The 26,907-nt window shown below is 49.2% G+C and overlaps 1 protein-coding gene across 2 annotated transcripts in view; it reads left to right on the top strand.

Annotated features, from left to right (window-relative positions):
* COL17A1 (collagen type XVII alpha 1 chain) overlaps positions 1-26,907 on the top strand; it is a 51,322-nt gene that overhangs the window by 3,264 nt on the left and 21,151 nt on the right. For both annotated transcript variants that reach the window (XM_058697688.1, XM_058697689.1), the window contains 22 exons: positions 1,775-1,837; positions 3,948-3,992; positions 5,386-5,490; positions 6,511-6,642; positions 9,291-9,338; positions 10,470-10,505; positions 11,624-11,671; positions 13,092-13,235; positions 15,353-15,511; positions 16,111-16,182; positions 17,322-17,393; positions 18,158-18,226; positions 19,549-19,710; positions 20,086-20,166; positions 21,490-21,534; positions 22,476-22,673; positions 23,319-23,540; positions 23,872-23,901; positions 24,253-24,279; positions 25,666-25,692; positions 25,793-25,855; positions 26,403-26,507. In XM_058697688.1, coding sequence (XP_058553671.1) covers positions 1,786-1,837; positions 3,948-3,992; positions 5,386-5,490; positions 6,511-6,642; positions 9,291-9,338; positions 10,470-10,505; positions 11,624-11,671; positions 13,092-13,235; positions 15,353-15,511; positions 16,111-16,182; positions 17,322-17,393; positions 18,158-18,226; positions 19,549-19,710; positions 20,086-20,166; positions 21,490-21,534; positions 22,476-22,673; positions 23,319-23,540; positions 23,872-23,901; positions 24,253-24,279; positions 25,666-25,692; positions 25,793-25,855; positions 26,403-26,507 — 1,942 coding nt within the window. In that variant the 5' untranslated portion in view covers positions 1,775-1,785. The remainder of the gene's footprint in view (positions 1-1,774; positions 1,838-3,947; positions 3,993-5,385; positions 5,491-6,510; positions 6,643-9,290; positions 9,339-10,469; positions 10,506-11,623; positions 11,672-13,091; positions 13,236-15,352; positions 15,512-16,110; positions 16,183-17,321; positions 17,394-18,157; positions 18,227-19,548; positions 19,711-20,085; positions 20,167-21,489; positions 21,535-22,475; positions 22,674-23,318; positions 23,541-23,871; positions 23,902-24,252; positions 24,280-25,665; positions 25,693-25,792; positions 25,856-26,402; positions 26,508-26,907) is intronic.

Here is a 26,907-nt window from a genome sequence, read left to right as displayed (position 1 = left end):
AATCAAAAAAAGAAAAAAAAGGTGGAGCAGGCTTCAGAGGTACCAAAGGCAATTACTGCTTAAACAAAAGATTTCAAAGACAATGTATGGTTACATGTATGTTTGCATGACAATAGTCATATAAGTTATAGCCAGAAGGCAGACACAGACATAGGCCAGGTTTGGCCTTCTAATGACGCTGGTCTCCCTTGTGAAATTATTTATGGAGCCCCTCCTTTTTGGCTCTAGGAAACATACCTGCAAAGACTTTCTGTGGCTTCTCAGATCCAGCCAGGAATTTTTCCATGATGCCTCATTCTTTGCCTAGAGCTCTGTTTAAGAAACTCCAGTGAGCAAGAAGTTGGCACATTCACCCAGGCCCTGAGGCTACCTGTGCTGATCTTGGTTCATTCCACAGGATAGCTGAGCAGCTAGCTTGTCTCCTTCCTGTGGTCTTGGTTTTCAGTGGGGAAGTCACCCAGGCCTGCATGATGATGTTCATGGGTCCTAGATGCTTGTTCTTTGGTGGACCCCTTCATCCATTAAAAACAAAACAAAACAAAACATCTTAAAAGTTATATTTTATAACTGCATTGAAAGAATATGAACCAGGTTGGATTGTGTTCATTTCTCTTCTGATTTTTAAAAAGAAATTGAAACACTTTTGTAGGCGCCTAAAAGTATGATAGGATTGGGCACCGTGCCTTCTATGCCTAATGGATAAGTTGACCCTAGAATCACTGGGCAGGTAAAAAAGACTGAAAGGAGAAATCTTCAAGCAAGGGGAATCCTGGGCAGAGTGGCTTGCCCAGAATTCTAGAATCCAATTTGAACTGCATCCAAAAGAGGAAGGGAAGGTTAGGGGGAGGAGAGAGAACCACAGGAAAAGCCAGACTTCACGTCCTCCCAGAACATGGGACTGAGAAGCACAGCAACGAGAACCCAGGTGGGTGGGGAACCCTGTTGTGTCTCCTGTGTGTTTAAACCTGAACCCCCACCCAGCTTCTTGCTGTCAAGTGGCCTCAGCCCATCTATGTTTCAGGACACAGTGGACAAGATCTCAATGATTTTCCCTTCCAGAAGCAGTGAGTGAAGGGGCAACATAGATAACACACAGATATGTCTTTTCCTATGTACTTCTGTAGATTTTACACATTTTCTTCATATATTTTTCCTACTCATGTCTGCAAATAAGCATCATGGGCTAGCTTGTTACAAAGGGAAAATTTCATACTGTGAAAAGTACTAAGTTCCATACAAGTACCAACGACACAATGATTTTCCCCCTAATTTAAATCCTTCCAACATCATTCTCCCATCTAAACTGTGAATAATGAAGCATGAATGTCTTATAGTCATAGAATTCCAATAGAACACTGAAAATTATGGGATACATCAAAATGAGTTTGTTAAAAGCAGCAAGTGCCCTGACAGATATCCTTCAGCTGTTTGTTACTTTGGCAAAAAATGGAGGTTTTATAGTCAAAGGTCAGGACACCACATCTTCCATGTAATCCCTATAATGCTCATCAGGGGGCAGCCTGGTCAATGAGATCCTGAAAAATAAGCTTTCCACACAAAAGAATAGAATCCAAAGTGGAACTATTAAATTATTCCTTCTTAGAACTGAATCAAGAAGTGGAAATGACTTGTAAACAATATGTACATGAAAGAATTATGCCTTGAATTCTAGTGATCAAGTGTTTTTGGTTCTCAGCTTGCATAGTAGGGACCTATCCTTCCTAAGAGTGATGGTCAGAGTCATGGCTGATCGTGGTTTCTGGCTTTTCTGCAGGTGGCTATGGTATGGATGTAACCAAGAAAAACAAGCGCGATGGCACCGAAGTCACTGAAAGAAGTAAGAGAACAATATATTATCCTTATGAAAGTAATAAAAAAATTGGAAAGAGTAAATAATTCATTCCTAATTCCATCACAACTTCTATATCACTTCTAAATTATTTATTTTTAGTTTTCTTTGGGGTTTTTTTTGCTTTTTTTTTCAATGTATCATTTAAAATGTTTCCTAAGTAGACTTTATTCCTTCCCATAAGATGGCTTTTGTTGATTTTTATTTTAACCTACTTATAATCAAACCGTGTTCTGCTTTTTCTTCAAAAATGAAAATTACCATTTTGATGTACAGTTTTCATAATTAGCATTTTCCGTAGCTGTATAATATTCTGTTGAATGAATTTGTCATAAGTTGTTTAACCATTTCTTTATTTAGAATACAGGGCAGCAGGAATCCAAAAGAATAACATCCCAGTTACTGCAGGGACAGAGTAAGAGTAACACCAGTGTCACAGCTGCAGTCGACAGTGAAATTGAAAACAGACACATTTCTTTTGTGAAACTGCCCAAATGATAAATTCAGAGACATTTAAACTGTCCCCTAAACAGTTCTAACTCTTTCATTTATCCTGTGACTTTCATATATCTCTAATGAAAATATTCTGGCTTCACAGACTTGGAACTTTAGGTTAAGAAATAATTTATTTTTATGTGTCCAATAATCCCAAAGGTCCACACACTGAGAGGTCTAGTGAAAGCTCAAGGACTATTATTCAAATCAAGCTGCCATTTTAGTCTAAAAAACCATTTCCTGTTATGCATGGAATGTGGTTCCTGCTAGGACAAGAAATCAGTTAGGAAAATACAGTGTGAAGAAGGAAGGGGGTTGGGGCAGCAAAACTGGTGTGGGATGGAGCAGTAGCCAGCAGGAGAGCCTAAAGTGGCACAAAGGAAATTCCACCTTTTCCCCTTTCACCACCTCTTCCAACATGCACACACACATGTACACCATGCACACACACATATACCCGGGCATGTGCGCACACGTCACACACACACATGCACCCCAGAAGTGTGCTGTTAAAGACCCGTGATCTCAGCTATATCGGTACTCCTTTATATCCCACACAGAGGGAGGAGGCAGTGATGGTCACTGTCAGAGAACAACATTGGCCCCACTTTGGTTCTAGGAATCCACCCACCTCCCCATGTTGCTGCAGGGGAGAGAGAGATTCAGAAAGGCAACAGGTCTTCTAACTGGTGTTTAAGACATACTGGAAGGTGGGGCGCCTGGGTGGCTTGAGCATCTGACTCCTGGTTTCTGATGGGGTCATGGTCTCCTGAGTTCGGTGCTAGCTAGCTCTGTGCTGACACCATGGAGCCTGCTTGGGACTTTCTGTCTGCCTCTCTCCCTGCTCACTCTCTATCTCTTCTCTCAAAAAACAAAAAACAAACAAAAAGCATACTGGAAGCTTTTGTTACCTCCATAGACTCACCATGACTTGGAGTCTAGAGAAACTCAATTTGGGGAGGCAAAGGGACTGGTTCTTCAAGTCTGACTTTGATGTTCATCTATCCCCAATTTCACCCAGCACCAAGTGTGACTTACTGACCCCCGCCTTCCTACATACACCTCCTTACTCTCAGGAATGGCCCTGATGATTTGGGAATGAATTATGTCCTCGGGACACCCCCAGTTGATAAAGAAGTATAAAATAATTATCCACTTCACAGTGAAATCAGCCAGGATAATGTGTTGGCCCCAGCCGGATGGGGTGACCATATGGAAAAGGTAGTGCAGACAGAGTGTGACTTGGCACACTTCAGAGTGATTTGAGGCCCTGGTCCTCCTTCAAAGGTGAATCCAGGCCTGGACTGGATCTAATTGTTAAATGAGAGCCATAGACGTCAAGGTAAGTACGTCATCCCTCAAACCAGCAGGTAACTACTTTTGGTTCCAAAAGGATTTAACTTATTTTCCAGGTAAATTAAACCCCATTGTTATTGCACATATTTTCAAGGACAGTGGGTCAGATCACATACCTTAAAGCACAAGTATACAAAAATCTATGTTGAACCTAATTTAAGATGCTGAGCCTATGAGAGATGTTAGACCTCATACAGGGAATTCAGTGTGTTATATAAGATCTTATCTTTTTATTGTCTTTTTCTAGTTATTACGGAAACAGTAACTACAAGACTTACATCCTTACCACCAAGTAAGTGACTACCAAGAGCTTCCTTCTCAGTAAGGCATGTATGAAGGACTCCACATGTAACCTTTTCTCTATGTACTCTTCAGCTGAGCAAATCCAAAAGATCTGAAATCTCTTTTTTAACAGCTATATTGACATTAATTTACGAATCACCAAACACACCAGTTTGAAGTATATAATTCAATGGTTGTTAGTACTGTTAATGTTAAAAATAAAACTGCCAGTCATTTTACCAGCAAAGCAGGTTTATTTGGGAAATTGCAAACTGGAACAAACTAAGGCAGAACCACAAGCAAGTCCAACAAACAAAGGAAAGGAAGACTATTTTATGGAGAAGGAAGAAGCTGGGAGGTGTTGTTTTAAAGTAGTTGGAGAAAAGCAAGAGTTCAGGGTGATGGATGGCTTCTTATTGGCTGAGTTGCAGGCGTAGATTTCCTGCAGGCATGCAACCTATATCTTTTCCTGTTGGGGCCTGTAATTGAGGATACTTTCTCTCTGAGGATTCTTCAGCTGAATCTGCAATTGACAGGTGCTTCCTGAAATTGACATTAAGTGGCATGGCTTCCCCTTCAGCCTCCCCTTAGCATCAATTCACTTTAGTGACCTTTCCTTTTATTAATGTTCTCAGTATGTTTACAGAGTTGTGCGGGCATTGCAACAATCTAATTTTAAAAGATTCCATCACCCCAAAAGGAAACTTCATGACCATAAGCAGTCACTCCCCATTCTCCTGCCCCTCTCCCCTCTCCCCTGAGAACTACAAGTCTACTCTCCCTATAGATTGACCTGATCTGGACACTCCTGGCAGAAACCTTATCCAGCCTGAGCACAGGGTGGGAGGAGGGAACCACCAGTCAGGCCTCTGAATCCACTTTTTTTCCTGAGGAGGTCTTCAGGTTTAGTGGATTCTATAATGGAGACGCAGCCCTAAAGCTACCCCTGCTCCCCAGGGAGCCTCGCTCACAGAGGGTGGGAACAAGAGGTCAGAGCACCATGGGCTGCCACATGGAACACCAGCAACACAGAGCTGTCACTCACCCTTTCAGCAAGTCTAGTGGCTGGCATTTCTGTGGCACTGACCAGGCAATTTCAAAAACGCCAGCCCAACCCATGCCCTGGCCTCGCAGAACTTTTCCTCACTCAACTGCCTTTTCTAATATTTAAATTTTCCTAATGAGCAACTTGCTATGCTCTGCCCAGAAGACTTTGCTTTTAAATTGGGTGGAATATTTGTTCTCAATATTTCTATCAAAAATGAGAGTATGGCAACTTGCACTTGCAAAGGGACCAGAGGGTCATGGGCAATAAGCCAGGGGTGATCTCTGCAAGCAGAGGAGGAGGGGATCCCCTGGCCTGACTCCACCCATAAATTGTCACCTGCTTCTTGTTTCTGCAGAAGGGGGAACCAGCAATGGCTATGCTAAAACAGGCTCTCTTAGTGGAGGGAGCCGTCTGGAGAAACACAGCCTGACACATGGCAGCAGTGGCTACATAAACTCAAGTAAGTGCCTGGGGGTGAATGGGGTTGGGGGAGAACAGATGGACAGGGAGAGAGGGAGTCCTACAAGGAGAGGGAGGGTCACAACTGCTTGTCATCCATTCCAAATGCCCAAAATTACTATGTAACTGACACATGTCCCAGCCACTGTGACACTTTCAAATCGGCCACATTTGAAGCCTACTTACAGTGGGATCCATTTTCATTAAGTTCCCAGTATAAATAACGGTAATCGAGAATGCTTCATAGGGAGGTAGCTCTTTCCCCACTGAATCACTCTCTTTAAGCCATTTCTTTTAGGGAAGGGTGTGCACGCATGAGGGTTTATAATTTCAATTAACAACAACAACAAAAGAAATTTAGGACTGGATTACTCTGTTAGGGAATCTAGTGACATACAATCCCACACGGAGTTTCCACTGGGCAAGCATCCAACACAGGCCTATTGTTCCCAGTGAAAGACTCTTTCAGGGTAGCTTTCAAACTGAAACAAAACAAAGCAAGGCAAAACAAAACAAAGCAAGGCAAAACCAAACCAAATAAAACACAAGCACACATTAACCCCTGAAGCCATTTAAAAAGTCTTGGACTGACACTGAAAAAGAAGACCCAAAACACACAAAACACTGGGTTGACCAAGAGGAGTGGTCGCTGTTTGCTTTCAAGGAACACTCCCATGTCCAGTTATACTCTGGTCCATCCAGTAGTGAGCTACAATGAAGTGCCACGTCTCAAGAAAAATCCTGCCAAAGCCTCTCAGCTGCCATGTGTAACCACATCCACAGAGGGGCCCCCTGCCTTCCTGCCATGGTCAGCTGGGGAAGGGCAGCAGCCATGATTCCATCTCCCATTTCTGAGTGGCCATTGGAATGCCAAGGTGAACCCTTCCAGCGATGTTCTCCAGAAGTCCTCTTGGCCTTCCACGGGGCCCTTTTTTATTTTGAGTAGCCTGAGTGTACTTAGTGTGACCACATGCCGGTCTACTGGAGCCCTGGGAGACTTTACACTTTTCCCCACTTGCAGGTGGAAGCACACGGGGCAATGCCTCCACCTCCAGTTACAGGAGGGCTCACTCCCCCGCCTCCACTCTGCCCAACTCACCAGGCTCCACGTTTGAGAGGAAGACTCACATCACCCGCCACGGAACATATGAAGGTATTGGTCCCACAGATTTTACAAGAGCGCTGCTCTCTTCCCCAGATAACTTCGCTCATCTTTTTTTTTTTTTTTTAATTTTTTTTTTTAACGTTTATTTATTTTTGGGACAGAGAGAGACAGAGCATGAACGGGGGAGGGGCAGAGAGAGAGGGAGACACAGAATCGGAAGCAGGCTCCAGGCTCTGAGCCATCAGCCCAGAGCCCGACGCGGGGCTCGAACTCACGGACCGCAAGATCGTGACCTGAGCCGAAGTCGGACGCTTAACCGACTGAGCCACCCAGGCGCCCCATACTTCGCTCATCTTTTGATGATGAAATTATTGGCCACCCTTATTTACCTGTTTCTGCTGTGTCTTCACTCTTCTTTCGTTTCTTTCACAGACTCATGCTACTTAGAGATTTCATTGATTTACCCACCCCCTTAATTCATTCCTTCATTTAGCATTTTATCATGCATCTACCATGTATTTAACACCCTTTGGAATGTTTTAGTGGACGCTCTAGGGGCCAAGGGCAGGCTGCCCCCAAATGGGTCACTTTGGCATGAAAGGTATTTTGAGTTAAGAGCAATCAAAACCCAGCAGGTTCAGGAAAAGCTCTTTACCTCCCCCTCAGTTGCTTGCTCGTACCAAGAAGAGAGCTATTAATAGAAACTCCTCTACTTAGGAAACTTACTTACATAATAAGGCAACCTTTGTTTTCCAACCATCTCCTCTCACCTTCCTGCTAAGGGTCTTTCTCTCCTTTGTATTCTCAAGCCCCTACCCCTCTCCTCAGCTTATATGAGCATCATGTTGCCAGTCTCTGGAATTCCCATGTCTGTGTGGATTCAGAAGCTAAATTTGATTTTTCTCCTGTTAATCTGTCTCATGTCAATTTGCTTCTTGGTCCAGCTAGAAGGATCTTGAAAGGTAGAGGAAATTCTTCCTCCCTAATGATACTGAAATGAATTAGATGTGGATCTTGCTTCAAGTTGCCTGTAGTCTACTGGATAAGCTAAGATGATAAGTTAAAAACTATGATATAAAGTAGAAGGGGATTATTGTTTCCAGCTGAGTCTTCAGGGAAGACTCTTTGTGGAGGTAGCATTTGAGATGGGCCTTCATGTGTGATGTGTGACGCCCAGTGGAGAGGTGGGTCGCTCCAGCCTGCAGGGGCCACACACAGGCAGCAGTCAGGGCTCACTAGCAAGCAGGTGCTGACATGAAGAGAGCTGGAGGGGCTCAGATTCAGGGCTGGCCTATGATGTTTGGATTCTGTTCTGTCACAGTGAGAAGCCCCTGGGATTTTTGAATAAAAAGTCCATCATCTTTGAGGTCTAGGACTAGAACTCTGGAAGCCATATGCAGGAAGAATGGGGAGGAAAGAGGCAGAACGTGGTGACAAGTTAGAAGGTGCTCCATGGTCAAGGAAGGGAAAACTTGGCTGGGACTAGGGTGGCAGCATTTGGAGTGGAAAAGAGGAGCAGAGGTGAGATGTATTGCAGACAGAATTGATGTTTGACAACTGATTAAGTACTAAGGGAGAGCGGGGAGAAAGTCTGAGATTGAAGTGCAGGTGGTTGGGGCCATGGTGGTGCCCGTGATTGAAAGAGGGCAGCCAGGTGGAGGCCCCCATGCTGACGAGCTCGGGGATGTGCCCTGAAGCGGAGCTGCTGCACAGCTCCCGGTGGGGCTACCGAGCAGGGAGAGGGGTGCGCAGGACTTGAGCTCAGGGAGAAGTCGGGCAGGATACCCAGCTTGGCGGCATTTATGAAGAGATGTTAGTTAGTAGAAGATGGAAAACTCAGGAACTGGCCAAGGAAGGGAGCATGAGAGCAGAAAGGGGCAAAGAAAGAGAACATTGGGGATGAAAGGGAACGAAGAGTTAGAAGACAGAGGAGGAGGAAGAGTGTGAGCGGCTGGGGAGAGCAGGACCAGGCAGAGACATGGAAGTGAGGCAGGGAGGTGCTCAGGGTCAAGAAGCAGGAGGCGGGAGGAAGACGTTTGGGTCCTGCCCCTCAGGTCACTGCAGTGCCTGGTCATCTGCAGAAGCAGGTTTGGTGGGAAACAGACCAGCCAGGCAGCAAGTGGCTCTGATACTGAATGGAGACGGGTAGTGGTGGTGGAGAAGCAGGATTGAGGGTTTGAGTTCCCCAGTGAGTTAAGACCCAGAGCTGGCATATGGTGGGGGTGGGGAGCCAAAATCCAGGCCAGGCAGGGTGTCACCACAGCGCTTTCTGATGTTAGGCCTTCCTGGGGGCTGGCGCCTTCATTGTAACAGGGTCCACATTTGGGACTGGCTTCACAAGGTCAGTGACACTGCCGGTATTTGTATGACCAGGGACAGGTCACCTGCGCCAACACTGGCATAGGGCACACTCAAAATGAAAACGTCCTGTTTTCCTTTGTTCTAACCCTTCACCACGTGAAATAGATCAGTGGTCACAGCGAAATGCCCCGGCTGCGTCCTGGAGGTGTGTCCTATTTCCATAGCAAGCCTGCTGTAGAGCACTTGCCGTCCAGGGCGCTGGGCCGAGAGGTTCAGTAGGGGGTGCCCAGTGCACCTTCTCCCCTGGGCAGCTCTGGGAGGGCCGGCCATGTGCGTGCTGAGTGTTTTCTCTGGGAGGACTGGCTCTGTGTGCTGAGTGTTTTCTCCCTCTGCAGGGAGCTCCAGCGGCAACTCTTCTCCGGAGTACCCTCGGAAGGAATTTGGTATGTCCTTTCCTTACTTTCTGAAGAAATGGTCAAATGAGGCACTGGGGAAATGCCTGGAGTCAAATGGATTCTTCTAAAGGAGTTTGACCCCTCGCTTCCTTATCCTGAAGCATCTTAAGGCGACTGACCTCCACATTAACTTGCTGGCATTCACCATTGCTCCTGGTACTACTGAAGTGGCAAGTTATTCACACAGGGCTCAGGCTTGGACAGAGAAGCCCCTAAGGCCAAGCAACAATTACAGGATTTTTCCTTCCACAGGACACACAAAGACCTCCCAGCAAAGAGGAGCAGGGGGTTGAACGCACAAATGCCAAACATCTCATCACCTCCACCATGATTGGCTGCAAAGGGGCACACTTTATGCCAAGTGAAACCCAAGGATCTGTCTTCATTTGGCCTTAACCTTTTGGTCCATGTTCTTGGATTCTCACTGTGCGTCTGAATTGATATGATGATTGTACAGTGATTATAATTTTATTTACTTGTTTATGGCTGGAAGTCCAAGGCAGTCTCTAACAAAAAGCTAAAGAGATCTGGCTGTTTGTTTGTTTGTTTGTTTGTTTTAAATATATTTCATCTGTGTAGACAGCCAGCCCCAATGACCTTGCTTCCAAATGATTACCTTAGTTAACACTAAGTGTGAGCTAATCTAACATTCATTTAGCTAACACCCTAAATGCATTGGAGCCTTGCAAAACTTTCTCTGCCCTTTGGCTATGTGGCCATCATTTATTAAGCACCCACTGCAAACCCCAGGTGGTTGGGTTCACTGTGGGGCCAGTGATTGAAATAGGGGAGCCAGGTGGAGGCCTCCACATGGACTGATGTGTTCAGTCATTTCATCCTGAAGCAGAGCTGGTGGTTCAGCTTCCGGGTGGGGGCACCAAGTAGGAACTGGGATGCACAGGACTTGAGCTCAGGGAAGAAGGGCAGGACACTCAGTTTGCAAAGACTTTACAAAGACACATTAGTAGAAACAAAGAGAAAGGTGCCCATCTGGATATAAATGCACACTGAAAACCGTCTCTTCCCCACCCCCCACTCAAACAGACTTAGTTCCAGGTGAAAATTATTTAGCATGCCACCTCTTACATATGCCTAAGATTACTTGTCTTTGTTTCTCAGCATCTTCTTCAACCAGAGGAAGGAGCCAAACACGAGGTGAGCTCTGTTGCTGGGTTCATTTCAGTTCATTCACCAAGTTTTTTCTGAGCATCTAACACGGGTGCCCAGCCTTGAGCCAGAAAATATGAGAAGCAGAGAAGAATAAATAAGGCGTGGTTTCTGCATCCGAGGAGCTTACAGCTTCCTGGGAATCTTTTGCCGGCCCCATCAGGATGGGAGGGGTAGATTCTGGCGGTGACGTAGCATGCGAGTGGAAGCAAGGCTAAAATCACATGGTAGCCAGCTGGGGAGCAGCTTGTCCTGCTGCGGATTAGCTGATGATGCTGGCGCCACATCTGACTTCACTTGTAGTCTCCTGGCTGACTAACTAGAGCCGCTGTAATTACCGTGATGCATCGAGAAATGAACAAAAGCCCTTCTTTTTCAAATTATTCCAGGGCACAGAGGGCTGCGTGACAGTTTTGCACTGTCCACGTCTGCCTGTGGAGAAGGCTCTAGGAGGGAAATGTGGTCCTGGGGAAAGCGGCCCCAATGGATCTGGTGGGGGTGGGGAGGAACGGCGTGTCAGGGCCTTGCTGAAGGCAGGGCTCCTCATGGGCTAGGCTGCTGTAGCTCTCACTGATCAGTCTAGACTTCCCAGTGCCTTTTTGCATCAGTAACTTCAAAGTTAGGAACATACCAGCTACCAACTTTAGGCTAATAGTTGAAAGATGTCAATGGCCTACCTGAAGCTAACTAATAACGTGAAACCATCCATTTCCTGCCCAAAGGAGGCCCAAGTGGCTAAGTAAATGGTATGGGTTTTAGAAGGCTCTCTCTCTCATGACCCAGAGACCCAGGAGGCAAGACAGCAGCTTGGTTTGGGCAGTTGGGAGACAGGCACTGGGAAGGGGTTCGGTCAATGCTGATAGTGATGGAGCCTCCCGGCTCAGCCTGTGATTTCATCAGGGCATCCCCAGGCACTGGGATGTGTACAGTGGGCAGGTTGGGATGTGGGGAGAGGACCTCTCCTTTAAATAGCACTTGTTCTGGGCACTCTTAGGCCTCCTGTTCTTAGGACACAGCCCAGAATCTTTTCTGCTGCTCAGAGCTCAGTGTCAGGCACTGTGATCCAAGCTCTTTCATTCACACTTTCTCCATCTCTTCCCTGACAGAGAGCGAAATCCGAGTTCGACTACAGAGTGCATCCCCATCTACCCGATGTAAGTGGTCACTGTCTGTCTGAAAATAAAGGATCCAGGAGTCCAGGGTCACCAGTGTGTGTATGTGTGTGTGTGTATGTGTCTGTGTGTGTGGTCACTCAATCATAAAACGTCTTGCAGGGCCTTCTGTGAGAGGGACCCTTGGCGAGGTGCTGGGGATGAGGAGCTGAGTAAGTCACGTTCCTTGCTGCTAACAGGGAGATTGTAAACCAACCAACCATGACATCTCAGGGAGCTGAAGGAGCAGGGAGTCAAAGAACCCTTCTCGGGTCCATGTCCCTTGAAGGGGGACCGAAGGATGGGTCATTTAGGCTCTGTGGGATACGCTGGCATGACACATTTGAGGAACATATGCCCACACGTTGGAGGAATGTTCAGTGTGGCCAAAGGAAAAGGAGAAAGAGGGGACACGATAGAATACTTCAGATTGGAGAAGAGTCAGAAGCAAGTCGAGTGTGAGAATTTGAACTTTATTTCAAATGTTAGGGATTCCCTAGTCTGTCTGTTGACTTTGTTTCACTCCTATTGTTCTTGTTAGAAGTTATTTGACATTTTGAAAAGAGCCCAACCGATAGGGTGAGAAGCCAAGTATAAAGAGCAGGAGGAGAAAGAGGCCACTTGGCCCAGGAATCAGAGATTGGGGCTGGCGCAAAGAGCTCAGGGCCCTGCGCCATGGGGTCTGAGGCTATCTCACCAGAGTCCTTCCAGGCTTGGCAGGGCTGAGCCAAAGGATGGAGCTTTCAGGGAAGGGGGTGCCTGGGCAGTCTTCTAGGACACGTTGTCTGCAGACCTCTTATGTGCTACCTTCCTATGATGTCTCCTTCCTCTCCTCCTTGCCACGTTGGGAGGCACAGGGAGCTAACACCTCTAGGTGACCTAGCTACAAATAATAGTGGCCAAATGGACCCCAAACCCACATGAAAGCAGCATAATGTTTAGGAGTTATGAGCCACAAATTCCTTTTGACACTCCAGAGCATACAAGGTCAGGCACTTGACATTCAATGTGTCCTGGTGGGGGATGAGACCACTGTTGAATCATTTGTTTCAAGAGATCTGGTTCTTTCACTGCCCTGTGTGTAAATCTCCCAGCCCCCTGATCTAGGACAACCAGGTCTTCCAGCCATAGAATTATCCCTGTGCTGTCTGATGAGGTCTAATTAGGAAATACATACTGAGGACCTCCCTGTGGAGGCCCTGTATTTATGAGGCCATTAATATTACAAAGGGCCAGGTTGATAGATGCTATAAATTGACAAAATACAAAAATTACAAGGCTGACCAAAAATGTCCCAGCGTGTGAAGCAAATGTCATTCCCCCCACCCCCGCCTCATTCAGAATGCCATATATGTTTTTCCACTGCAGCTGGACTCAGGAAAGAATCCAGGGCCTATTGGAAAATTGGGGGTTTATTTTACAGGGACGGAATTAGATGATGTTAAGCGTTTGCTCAAGGGGAGTCGATCTGCAAGCGTGAGCCCCACCCGAAATTGCTCCAATACACTCCCCATCCCCAAGAAAGGCACGGTGGAGACCAAAATGGTGACGGCAAGCTCCCAGTCAGGTAAGCCCCGGGGCTCCAGCTTCCATGGAGGGAAGGGAATGAGGTGGCAGAGTTGTCCTGGCCCCGGAATTCAGCCGTGCCCTGACAGGCCTCCAAGGTTGTGTCAGAGACTTCACAGAGTACTTACCAAGAGTCTGCTCTTCATGCTGTGTGAGCATGTGGGCTGTACCCTGTCTGGTCCACCATCCCACGAGCGTGTAGTTGGGCTCTCAATCCTAGAGACTCTCTCCCAGGACATTCTTGACATCTTTTGGGAATGTGTTGACCAGGTTCCCCGAATGAAGAATAGTGGGGACAACTGTATTTTCATTCATTCATTCAGTGAATATTTATTATGTGCTTCCTCTGTGCCAAGTAGCAGGCACTGAGGAGAAGCAAGGAACAGGAGAGACATGGCCACTCATGGAGGTAAGGGCCTCTGGGGGCAGTCAAACAGATAACCAGGGGGTCATAGTCAAGTAGGATGGACATTGTTGAGCACTCCGGGATCACATGCCTACCAAGTGCAAGGTGGGTTCTGTGGGAGGCAGAAAGATGAATAAGCAGATCCTTGGACAGAAAGGAGGAGAGAAGCCAGTTCTGCTATGTTGTGAAGCTTTCTGTCCCTTACTCCTGAAAAAAACAAACAACAACAAAAAAAACAATAACAAAACACAACAACCCTTGAGATTGTGATATTTCTCTTATTTTTAAATATAAAACCAAACCTCAGGGCAGGTTTTATGACTTGTATGGCTAGTTCCCCCTTGTATAGTGAAGAGGCAGAATTGGCTTCAGATTTGAAGAAGCACCAAAGTCCCCTCTCTTGGGGGCGGGGCAGAGTGCCCCTTGGGTCTGGTTGGCACATAGGAAGGTTTAAGGAGCGTTTAACCAGAGAAGACTGCCCTCCGTGTGGGATGGTCTCGGACCAGGGGCTTTGCTATCTGCACCTGCCTCATGCCTGGAATTCTGTGTGGGATTTGTGGCCCCCTGGCACCAGTGGCGGAATCAGCAACGATGGATGTCCCAGTGGAGGGGACAGCACACCAGGAGGTGGGAAGGGGATCTTGGAGAAATGGGCAGACCCCAGAGCAAAACTGACCTACTTCAGATTTCACCAGGAGTCAGCAAGAATTTTTTTTTTCTCTTCAAATTTTTATTTAAATTTGAGTTAGTTAACATACAGTGCATATTGGTTTCAGGAGTAGATTTCAGTGATCCATAGCTTACATACAATACCCAGTGCTCATCACAAGTGCCCTCCTTAATTGCCATGCCTATCTAGCCCATCCGCCACCCACTTCCCTCCATGGACTCTTGGTTTGATCTCTATTGCTATGAATCTCTTATGGTTTGTTTCCCTTTCCCCCCAACCCCATATGTTCATCAATTTTGTTCCTTAAATTCCACATATGAGACGGTATTTGTCTTCCTCTGACTTATTTCACTTAGCAAAAATGTTGTTGCAAATGGCAAGATTTCATTCTTTTTTTATGGCTGAGTAATATTTTGTTGTATATATACACCACTTCTTTATCCAGTCATCAATTGATGGACACTTGGGCTGCTTCCATAATTTGGTTGTTGTAGATAATGGTGCTATAAACATCGAGGTGCAGGTATCCCTTTGAATTAGTATTTTTGTACTCCTTGGGTAAATACCTAGTAGTGCAATTGCTGGGTTGGAGGGCAGTTCTATTTTCAACTTTGTGAGGAATCTGCAAACTGTTTTCCAGGGTGGCTGCACCAGTTGGCATTCCCACCAACAGTGCAAGAGGGTTCCCTTTCTCCACATCCTTGCCGACACCTGTTGTTTCCTGTGTTGTTCATTTTAGCCATTCTGACAGGTGTGCGGTGTATCTCATCATAGTTTTGATTCGTATTTCCCTGATGATGAGTGATGTTGAGCATCTTTTCATGTGTCTGTTAGCCACAACAAGAATTTTTAATACAAGAGATCAAGTTTTCACCAGCTCCGAAGTTTCAGATGAAAGTGGACTGACCAACTTCCCTGGACTGAGGGAGGTCCCGGGACATGGGACCTTCAGGGCTAAACCCGAGAATGTGCCGGCACACCGATCTGACTGGGTGCTGCTTTTGTCTCTCACTGGGGTGTGGGTGTGCCTGTCTGTTTCCAGTGTCCGGCACCTATGATACAACCATCTTGGACGCCAACCTTCCCTCCCATATGTGGTCTTCCACCTTGCCGGCGGGGTCCTCCATGGGGACCTATCACAACAATGTGACCACCCAGAGCTCATCCCTCCTCAACACCAATGCCTATTCTGCAGGATCAGGTACGTGGTACAGTGCACTTCCCCTCCCACCCCTTAACCCTTTGCAATTTTACCTGGAGCTGAACGACCCCTCTGCTGTTTACCTTCCCCGGAGGCTTTCTCTAGGGGTCTTCTGTGGCCTAGCATCCCAAGATTTTCCCATTGATAACCCCAGCTCAATTCAGTCTCTAAGGTGTTTCTTTTGGTGGGTCCCCTATAAAAAGGACTATATAGCACAGTGTATCAGGAAAAAAAATGTAATGGGAAAGAACATGAAAATGTGTATAGGGAACCTAGTTTCATTCCACATGGATTAACTGTGACCTTGAGAAAGTTGGTTAACTTCTCTGGGCTTCAAATGCCTTTTCTGCAAAAGGGTGACCCAGGGTCCATGCGAGGCCTGACCACCTTATGACCATTCCTTGGCTATGACTCAAGGCACACCATGGACAATTTGGTCCTCGGCTGCAAGGCAAGAGCCCAAGATTTCCCTAAAACCAGAAATGTAACAAAATAGAAAAATTTAATCCTGGCACTTCTTCTGGTGCCTCTGTGGTTTCCCCTGCTCTGGGCTGGAGGTCCCGCTCACCAGCCTTCCTCCTCCTCCTCCTCCCCTGCAGTCTTTGGAGTCCCAAACAACATGGCGTCCTGCTCTCCCACACTGCATCCCGGGGTCAGCACCTGCTCCTCAGGTCAGTGCTTGCCAGCTTGCGTCGCCCTTTTTAGCACGTTTGCTTTACAAGTTAGTGATGCTCCCTACTGCTGAGGAAAACAGAGGGGTTTCCACAGAAGATGTTCTTTCTGCCCATGAGCGTGAAGACTTTCCTCATTGCACACGGGATGCAGAAACAGGGCCCAAGGGGTGCCTGCCCTCAGTCCTAGGTGGAGATCAGCCCCCAAGGACAAGGCCTGAGGGAGGGTGCTTGGGGTGTCCAGAACCTACTTGTTCTGTTCTGGTCTCTTTTCTGTGAGCGGTGGAGAAATGGAAGTAAAGGGGCAGAGTCGGCACTGTGGACGTTTTCAGGTGCAAAGTACTCTTATGTTAGAAGGATATTACTTTAGTTTTTTAATGTTTATTTTATTTTATCTTGAGAGAGAGGGAGAGAGAGCAAGGGAGGGGCAGAGAGAGAAAAGAGAAAGTATCCCTAGCAGGCTCCCCACTGTCAGCACAGAGCCCAACACGGGGCTCCATCCCACGACCCTCAGATCATGACCTGAGCTGAAATCAAGAGTTGGATGCCCAACAGACTGAGCCACCCAGGTGCTCCTGAAGGATCTTACTTTAGATCTTTTTATAAACACTGTAGTTCACTGGGGGCTCAGTGTCACTGCCTGGCTTTCAGTGCAAGCATATGACCATTTTCTTAATGTTTTATTTATTTTTGACAGGACGAACAGGGGAGGGGCAGAGAGAGAGAGAGAGAGGCAGAGAGAGAATCCCAAGTAGGCTCTGCCCTCTCAGCGCAGAGCCCAATGCTGAGCTAAAATCCGGAGTTGGATGCTTAACCAACCAGGCCACCCAGGCTCCCCACCCCTGGGATATTTTTAAATACAGTGGCATCTGTCAGACCCTGTGCAGATTACTGTTATTCAGCTATGTGATCCTAACTACCCAATATATGAAACTGCTGGTAGCTTTTGGCCAGTAGTGGGGGGTGGGGCCTGAAGAGCTCACCGTGTCACTGAGAATGTGAGAACTGAGAAATCTGGGGAATCTCTGGCCTGTGCCAAGATCTTTATCATGGAAGTGCTTTGGGGTGCTCCAGGGGCTGCCTCAAGCTAAGGGGCCCCCTCTCCACCTGCGCTCACCTGCCCTCCATTCCTCTCCCAGTGTTTGGCATGCAGAACAACCTGGCCCCCAGCTCGTCCACCCTGTCCCATGGTGCGGCCACCGCCTCCACAGGTCAGTAGCCAAGGTTTGGAGCTTAGGGTCTGGGAAGTAACGCCTTGTTGCAGCTGTAACTCACAATATCCCTTTCCAGTAACTGAATCAGAGGGACCAGATTTCCCTAAAAACCAACCTTTCCCAACAAAGAAACAGCCCCCCCACCTCCCAACCTAAAGATGTCAGCTTCGATCATTTGCTGGCTCGGATGTGAGGGAAACCACAGGGGAGCCCTTGCTGTGGAGTGTCATCTGTATACCCCTGTGTCTCACTGCCGTTCCTGATGGTCCCCCGTCACTGTACCTCGATCATCTAGCTGATTTTATGGTGTACCCCTGTGCAAACCCGGGGAGGTGGAACAGGAGAGGGGTGAACCTTAGCCTTTGCCCTCAGCTTGTTTATGGTTTACTTGGAGTAGAAAGTCTAATGCACGTGAAACAACCAGGTGTCCTATACGACAACATGAATCCTGTTGTGCAGAGCAGGTGTTAGGAGTTCTGAAGGGAGGGAGTCTTAGGAGAACTTCAGGGAGGAGGTGGAATTTTGGAACAATCCTAAAAGAATGAGGATTAGACCAAAGAAAGTGTCATCTAAACTCATTGCCGCCCCTGTGGCTGGAGACAGTTGCCTTTGTTGTTATAATTCATTTTATTTAGTCGCCACTAAGCTCTTCCTGTCACCTGGAGAGCCTGCCCCCTGCTGGGACTGCTCAGGCTATTCTAGGCTTTGTGGAGCCACTCTCCCACACTGGCCCTGCTGACTCAGTGGTTCCTTTCTTGTAGCATATGGTGTGAAGAAAAACCTGCCCCAGAGCCCTGCCACTGTGAGCGCAGGCGTGTCCACCTCTGCAGGTGAGTGCTACTGCCAGCTGCCGATGGCAACCACGTGTGGGGGACAAGTGCTCTGCAGTGACATGTGGCGTATGGGAGGGGGAGGTATAACCTATTGGTGGTCTGAGGTCTGCAAATACGACTCACCCCAAAGGACTCCTGGTTCCCATGACAGAGCAGAGATAAGTGTGCCCCTGGCCTTACCTTGGCCTTCAAGGGCCAAGGGCTGGGGCAGGGAGCTTAGGGTCAGGTATTCATACCCCAGTCCCCACTGTTGTCTGGAAGCCCCTGGCCTGCTCCTGTTATGTGTCACCCATTGCAAGAACCCAGGAGCCCCTCAGAAGCTGCCACCCCAACCACACACTCTTCCTTCCTTCCTTTCTTTCTTCCTTTGTCTTTCTTTCTTCCTTTGTCTTTCTTTCTTTCTTTCTTTCTTTCTTTCTTTCTTTCTTTCTTTCTTTCTTTCTTTCCTTCCTTCCTTCCTTCCTTTTCCTTTCTTTCTTGGCTCCATGCCCAGTGTGGGGCTCAAACTCATAACCCTGAGGTCAGTAGTCACATGCTCTGTCAGCTAAGCCAGCCAGGTGCCCCACACCATACACACTTTCAATAGGATCTTTATCAACTTGGGCTCTCCTCACCCAGTGGGTTATTTCTTCCATTGCTGTGATCCTGTTGTTCCCTTCCATTCAACAATTCTTTCATTCAGAAAAGATTTACTGAGGACCTGCTCTGTATGAGACAGATGCTGTTCTAAGTGCTCGGAGTATGAACGTGAACAGGACAGACTAGACTCCTGCCTTCACCAGGCTGACCATTGCAGCCGGAGAGGAGGCAGATGGACAAATAGACAAATGACAGGAAACGATGACAGAAAATCATACCTACTTAGAAGAAATAGATGAGGTAATAGAGATGGGGCAGGGGTTCATGTTAGACCAGCTGGTCAGGAAAAGTGCCTCCAGGATGGTAACACTTGAGACTGAGGGATAGCAATGAACCCACCACATCAGTTAAAAAAGGGCATGACTGACAAGGGGACTTTGACCCTTTGGCTAAAGATCCTGTAGTGTCCAGGTGAGGGGACAGTACCGTAGGCCAGCCACCTGGTGCTTCCCACATTGACCCACTCCTGGTGGCCAGGCTCAGCCAGGCAGGGGAGGGTGGCTTTGGTCCCCAGGATGCTTCTTAGTAAACACTGTCAGCGAGAGCAGGAGACCCTCAGATGCAGCTGCTGATCTCTCTCTTTCCCTCCTCCCCCCACCCCGCCTTTCTTCCTTTTTCTTGTTCTGGTCATTTCTTCCCTCTCCCTTGTCCTTCTCCTTGCCTGCTCCTTTCCTCCCCAGCCTCCACCACAAACGTCCAGAATGATGAACTCTTGCACAAGGACTGTAAATTCCTGATCCTGGAGAAAGACAACACACCAGCCAAGAAGGAGATGGAGCTGCTGATCATGACCAAGGACAGTGGGAAGGTCTTTACTGCCTCCCCGGCCACCATCGCCGCAAGTACGAGGGAGCCCACGCCATGCAGGTTTCAGGAGAGAGGCAGATGGTATAGGAGACAGAATGTCCTAGCAAGGTGGATTGAGACATTTTAATAAGAAAACCAGAGTTGCCCCATTCAAATGAAATTTACCTGCCTGAATAGGGTGCTCCAGGGTCTGCCTTGAATGTAGATAAACATTCAGGAACATTCTGGCAAAACACACCCAGAGAGGTCTTTGGGCAATGGCAAGTCTCCTAACCACAAGCACAGATCCGGGAGATTGACTCAGGGAAGCTGAGCTCTCTTCCTACTGGGGTATCCAAGCAGGAGAGTCTCTGGGGCAGAGAGGGGAGTGAGGATGGAGTATCCTGGGTGATCATAGGTTGTATGCACAGCTTCTTTTTCAGATGACACCCTGAAAAAAGAAAAGCAAGCTGCCTACACTGCTGACACCTGTCTGATATCAGACGCTAATGGTAAGAGGAAATCTGGTCACTGTTCCCTTGACTTTAGTCTATCTGCTTGTTATTTATTCATCTTCTGAGACCTGGCTACTCAAAGTTGGGTCTCTAGACCCGCAGTATCGGCCCCACCTGGGAGTGTGTTAGAAATGAAGGCTGCCAGGCCCTGGCCCAGACCTGCTGAGTCAGAGGCTGTGTTTTAACCAGCTCTGCAGCCGTCTCCTATGCATGTTAGTGCAGCAGAAGACTTCCCATGGCACGCCTGCTGTCTACAGTGGGTTTTTTTTCCCTCTGTTCCATAATTTCCAGAGGTACTAGAAAACGCTTTGCAAAGCACTTGCTACACTTATTTCTTTCCTTCCCAAATATTTGGATTCTCTCCCAGATAACTGCATTTCTTCACATGCTCAAGGTCCTGTGTACTCTTTCCAGATCACTGATTTCTCTTCCTTTACTGACCTCCCTGAAAAGTTGGGTCTTAGAACATCTTTTCAAAATGCAAATGAAATCCCTTATGATCTTCACCAGGCCCGACTCTGAGGAAGTACCTACTTTGAAGACTTACATTTTAGGGGTGGAGGTGGGGCTATGGAACCAAAAGACCCTTTACAAAATCTGATGAAAGGTGTAAACAGTTTTCTCAGAGAATTCCTTCTGTGCCCACAAACGCTCAGTGGTCAAATAGCATCAGGGACTGGTGAACTAGCCCTCTGCCCCTCCACCCCTGGTGAGGAACACAAAGTCCTTTAACCAAGAAATCGAGAGTCATTTCTCATAAACATATTTATTGTTGAGTGCAAATGTCACCCCTAACATGGAACTCCAAAAATGTCTTGGGCTTGAAAGGTTTAGGTCACAAGAGAGTTAAGATCCTGCTTTTTACCCACCATTAATTGCTGGCCCAGCCATGTCTTCATTGATATAACGGTTGCAAATATCACATTAGCGAGGACTGAGTCCATGAGCGTTCCCATACGGTGCTATTCCTCAAGGTGCTTGGATGGCACATGTACCTCAAGTTTTGCCCAAAGTCAACTCACAGGCTGTCCTGTGGTTCCGCAGCTTAAAAGCCCAGGTCAGGGGTGCCTGGGTGGCTTAGTTGGTTAAACGTCCGACTTCAGCTCAGGTCATGATCTCACGGTTCGTGAGTTCAAGCCCCGCATCAGGCTCTGTGCTGATAGCTCAGAGCCTGGAGCCTGCTTCGGATTCTGTGTCTCCTCCTCTCTCTACCCCTCCCCTGCTCGTGCTCTCTCTCTCTGTCTCTCAAAAAATGAGTAAATGTTAACAAAAATTTAAAAGCTCAGATCAAAACCTGTGTTCTTGGTGTTTGCCTTCCAGGGGACGTGAAGACTGTGTCCACAAAGGGCAAGGTCACCTCCGCAGGTAGGTAGCCACAGCAGATCCTGCAGTGACAGGAGCTGAGAGGGCTGGTTGTAATGAACAGAACAGATGACCACTCCCTCACCTGGAACCAGGGCACACATGAGCCCTGCACCTCTAAAGGGTTTCCCTGAAGGCCTGAGGAGGCAGGGTGGAGGGCAGTGGAGGGGGCTGGCAGGGGGCTGGGGCAGGGCTGCAGAAGGTTCCAGGGTCCAGGGTCTCCCAATACAGAGGAGCCACTGCTGCGTCTTCCAGAGCCCCCTGCCTGGACTTCAGGGTGCCTCTAAGACCACGCACATCTCTAGCCCTTTAGACTTTTTTCACTTGCTTACACAGTCTTGTGAGGGAAACAGACCAAGGGTTATCAGTCTGTTTTAGACACTAAAAATCCTTTTCACTAAAAAAAAGCAGCAGCAGCAGCTTCCCAGCCATCCCTTAAGTGCTGAGTATAATTTCGGGCACTGCAGGGATTACACAGGAGCTGAGGGCCCCAAGGGAATGCAGGTGTGGAGGGAGATGGGAACGCTTTGGGTTTGGCCATAACCAAATTCAGGAAGTTGTAGCAAAATCCATGCTCATCATCAAGATTTTTAAACTGAGTGCTTTGGGCTGCATCCTCTACTAATGCCCGTACCTGCCTTACCTCCTTTCATCAGCAAGCATTCTATGAAGTGGGGAATCTTTCAACTCCACTTTGTGAGAAAGGCAACAGGTGAAGGGACCTCCACTGGGTCATACGCCTCTAGCCCAGGCTTGTCCCATGTGTGCTCTTCCCCAGCTGTGGCCCTGTGTGTGTTCCAGGAGCCAGCCTTGCCCGCCTTGGAGCTGCCGGCCCCGACTAGCATTCACTCAGGCCCCCAGGAAGTCACCGAAAACCCCGGAATTTGGAGGGAAGAGGGCAGGAGCCTACTGCATTCCCCTTACCCCTCCTTTGTCTTCCACAGATGTTCACAGCTACAATCACCGCGGGGGCAGCGGTAGAGGCGGAGGTGGCGGCAAAGGTGGCGGCGGAGGGGGCCCATGGGGGGCGGCGCCAGCCTGGTGCCCCTGTGGCTCCTGCTGCAGCTGGTGGAAGTGGCTGCTGGGCCTGCTGCTCACCTGGCTGCTGCTCCTGGGGCTGCTGTTCGGCCTCATTGCTCTGGGTACGTGAGGACAGTGGCAGGACACCAGGCCTCGCTGCCCGTCTGGAGGGCAGGAGTCGGCAAGTGTCCCGCGTGTCAGAGATCCAGGGGCCAGAGGCAATTGGGGAGGACCCCTCATTACTGCAGGTGGGGAGCCAGGCTCCAGAGGTACTCGGTCCGGGTCCCATGGCCACTCAGTGGCAGGACTGGAGGCACTCGGTCCAGGTCCCACGGCCACTTGGTGGCAGAACTGGGGTTCTGGTGTGGCTCCCAGCCCAGGGCCCTCCGTCCCTGTCACAGCCTGCTACGCATTTGGCTGCCCGTAAGCATCAGGCCGTGCGTGCTCAGGGCCTTTTTGATTTTCACCTTTTCCAAGCACCCCTATGGGTCTCTGTCGGCTCTCGCAGCAGCCCCCAGGGAGGATGGGGGACTGCTCTGTGGCCTCCTCCTGTGAGAAGAGTCCCAGGCCCGGTTTCTTCAGGGCGTGGTTACCATTTTGAGCAGCTGCCCCCACTGGTGGTCACGACACGTGGTCTCTGTACAGATTCCGGCCAAAGGTCCCCAGAGCCCCACATCAGGCCCACCTCGGGGTGTGCTGCAGGCTGGGAGGGTGCCGCCGGCTGGGAGGCCCCGCCTAGCTGACCGGCCTCTGTCCGCCTGTCTCAGCGGAGGAGGTGAGGGCACTGAAGGCACGGGTGGCTGAGCTGGAGCAGAGCCGGAGCGGGGTGCTGCTCTACGACGAGAAGGTGGAGCGGAGCAACAAGGACCGGCTGCAGGGCGCTGCGCCCGGCGTCGGGGCCGACCTGGGGAAACTGGGGCTTGACGGCCACGGGCAGGAGGCGCTCTGGCTGTTCTTGAAGGGCAAGCTGATGGCGGAACAGGAGAGCGGTGAGTACGGCGCAGGGCAGGGCGAAGGCCTTCCGGGCTCCTGTGCTCCCTCCATCCTGTGCGGGATCCTGGGAGGGGGGACCAGCATTGTGATCCCATCTGACTGCTGGGAAAACTGAGTTCTGTGAAGGAGAATTGCCCAAGATCACACAACTACCACCCCTTGGAATCTGGTTCCTAGTCCCGGCTTCTGTGTCTTCCCCCAGACCGTGGTGCCCCCCCACCCCATCGTGTGTATGCACGTGTGTGTGTGTGTATGTGTGTGTGTGTGTGTGTGTGTGACACACACGTACAAGCTGTGCAGCTAACTCCATGTTACCTTCTCTCGTAGGAAATCTCCGAGGAAGCCCCGGCCCTAAAGGTACTGGGGTGGACTGAGCCCTCACGCTGCTCTCATTTCCTGCCTGTGGAACAGGTTTTCTGGGTGGAAATTTTCCAAATTGAAGGATGAGTTGTAGAAAGATCTTAAGGTGTCTGTTGGGAGGGTTGAGAATTGGCTTTACAGTCAGGATATCTTAGAACAAGAGGGGACCTTGGGCATCACTGAAGAGAGGCCCAGCCACGTGCCCCAGTGACATGGTCGGAGACTGAAGGGCACCAAGCTGCGTGCCTGCCCACACCGCAGTGACGTTTGTGGGTCCGAAAACACCAGGAGAGAGTGGCTCTTGGGTTCTCACCCCACCTCATAGTTTTCGTGTGTTTCTGATTTTAGGTGACATGGGAAGTCAAGGACCTAAAGGTAAATCAAATGTGGAGATTTTAACCTAAAGTATCAGTAAGGGCTGGTTTAAAATGAGCAGCCTGCATCTGATTCCCCCACACCCAGTCTTCCGGGCCAGCTCCCCTCCATGTAGGACTTGCAGACCCTTCGGCTTTTGAGGTCAGAGGGCTTAGTGACAGAGCAGGGCTCTATGTCTCTGGGGCAGCACTGTCCCTTGTCCCTTCTCAGGGTTCTAGGGACTTCCCGGATAAGGACAAGGGATCTGCATCAAGGATCTGCATCTCCCTCAGCAACAAAGGGCAGCCTGAGGACCTGCTACTATACACAATACTTGGGGGGATTTCTAGAAATACAGATTCCTGGGTCCTGCCAGGAATCAGATCCTCTGGGACTGGATCCTCCTCCCCCTAGGTTAATTCTGATGAGGCAGGTCAGGAACCACCATTGCAGCTGAGGAGCCTGCTCCCAGGGGTCTTAGGAGGGGGACTCCTGGGGGGCGGGGGGACTCCAGTTGAGGTAGTGCCACCTACCTGCAGGGGTGGGCAGTCTGGCAGGGAGACAGGACATATACACAGGAAAAAGTGCCCCACAGTGTTAGTTGAGGGACAACCGTGTGCTAACTTGTGTGACACTCATTGATATGCTCTAGGAAATTGATATCTTTCCTTAGAAAAGTGGTTTGACAGTCAGTGGGACAGGCCCACGGGTGGAAGAGGTTTCCAATCCCAATGACCACAGCAGCACCCCTTGTTCTAGCTGAGGGGGGTTCTCAAACTTCAGTGGGTAGGAGGGTTGCCAGAAGACTCTGGGCCCCACTCCCAGAGCCTCTGATTCGGCAGATGTGGGGCCTGGAGTCTAGGGTCTTGATCACCCCAGATGGTTCTGAGGCTGGTGGTGCAGAGTCCATGCTGAGAGCCACGGTTCAAGAGACAGAGTCGTCCCTCTATCCCCACCTTTACCTCCCTTCCCGAGAGATCTCAGTGCAGGAATTGGGGGTTCGTCTGCTTGATGGCCATCCACTTCTCTTGGGGATTCCCTGCCCCCCCACCCCAGCCTGGGTAACTACATCAGCCCCCTTCCCCAAGGCTCCAGCTTGCAGGCCACACACCCCTCCTGACCACGATGGTGAGGAGGACCATTGGTCCTGGAGTCCCTGACTATGTGGTTGCCATAAAATACAAGACGTTAAATTTGAATTGCAGATAAATAATTTTTCACTGTGTGTCCCAAATATCACATTAAGCATACTTACCTTAGAAATTTACTCAGTATTTATCTGCAATGCAAACTGAACTAAGCATCCCATATAATTACTAAATGTGGCAATCCTATGTTCTCCTGGTGGTTCCTTTAGGCAACAGGCACAAGTCCTCTGTCTGACTTCTTTTATCTCTGCCCCCACAGGAGATCGGGGGCTCCCGGGGACTCCAGGTGTGTAACCTCTGATGGCGTGCTGGTATTGCGGGCTGCTTGTCCCTGGCTCCCGGGTTCTAGGGGAAAACAGGGCTCAGGTGTTGTTGTGTGTCCACAGGCATCCCTGGGCTCTTGGGCCACCCAGGTCCAGAAGGACCAAAGGGACAAAAAGGCAGTGTGGGTAAGAGCCGCTTTTTCCATTCTCTTATTCCCTTATTCATTCAATAAACATTTCATTAAGTGCCTGCTCTGTGCCAGACCCTGTTTTAGGAGCCGGGGAGACATTGGTGAACAAAACAGAAATCGCTGCTTATCTTTGGGTTGGGGAGAAAGACATGATAAATTAGTGAAGTACAGAGCAGGGTAGGAGGTAGATCATCAAACGGGAAAGACAGAGCCACACACGGCACTGCGCACTGAGGGGGTAAATTTGAATAAGGCCTCACTGAGAAGGTGCCATTTGAACAGACTTGAAGATGGTGAGGGAGCCAGGCATGGGGAGATGTGGGGGGAATGCTCTAGGCAGAGGGAGCAGCCGTGGGCCCTGGAGCAAGGGTGTGCTGTGGCCGAGGAGCAGTGAGAAAGAGGCAGTGGGGGCCGGGCTAGAGCCCACTAGAAGCCCGAGTGTCCAGACGGAGGAGCAGAGGGCCTCTTGATCATGTGAGATGCTGCCAATGGAGCCCTTAGCCATGGGCACTGGCTCCTAACTCTGAGGTTCCTTTCTTCAGGAGAGCCTGGCATGGAGGGTCCCATGGGCCAGAGAGGACGAGAGGGCCCCATGGGACCTCGTGGTGAAGCAGGGCCTCCTGGGTTTGGAGAGAAAGGGGACAGAGGTAAGAGGCTCTTCCTTTACCAGGAGGGTTAGCTATATCCATGCTTCCTTCTCACATCTTTCTCCCTCCTTCTTTCAATGGCCTTTACTGAGCAGCTACCTCGAGCCAGGCTCTGTGCCAGGCCCTGTGAAGACCACACTCTAATGGGGGTGTGGGCTGGGCTGTGGGTTTGGGTCTGAATCTAAGAACCCTGCAGTGTTCGGAATCCACGAAGAAGGTGGTCACAAGGAGAAAGGGTCGTCCCACGTAGGCAGTGCAGAGTCAGGTCTGAGGTAAGAGGCTCAGGGCAGAGCCTGACCAAAGGTGGAGAAGGGTGGTAGGCCCTCAAACCTTCATGGCTGGAAATAGGCAGGGAAGGAGAAATAGAAAGACCTAGACACAGGCCCAGCCCTGGAGGAGG

The sequence above is a fragment of the Neofelis nebulosa genome, chromosome 13 (assembly GCF_028018385.1).
Source record: "Neofelis nebulosa isolate mNeoNeb1 chromosome 13, mNeoNeb1.pri, whole genome shotgun sequence".
NCBI classification, from domain to species: Eukaryota; Metazoa; Chordata; class Mammalia; order Carnivora; family Felidae; genus Neofelis; species Neofelis nebulosa.
This window is presented reverse-complemented; position numbering and strand designations above follow the sequence as displayed.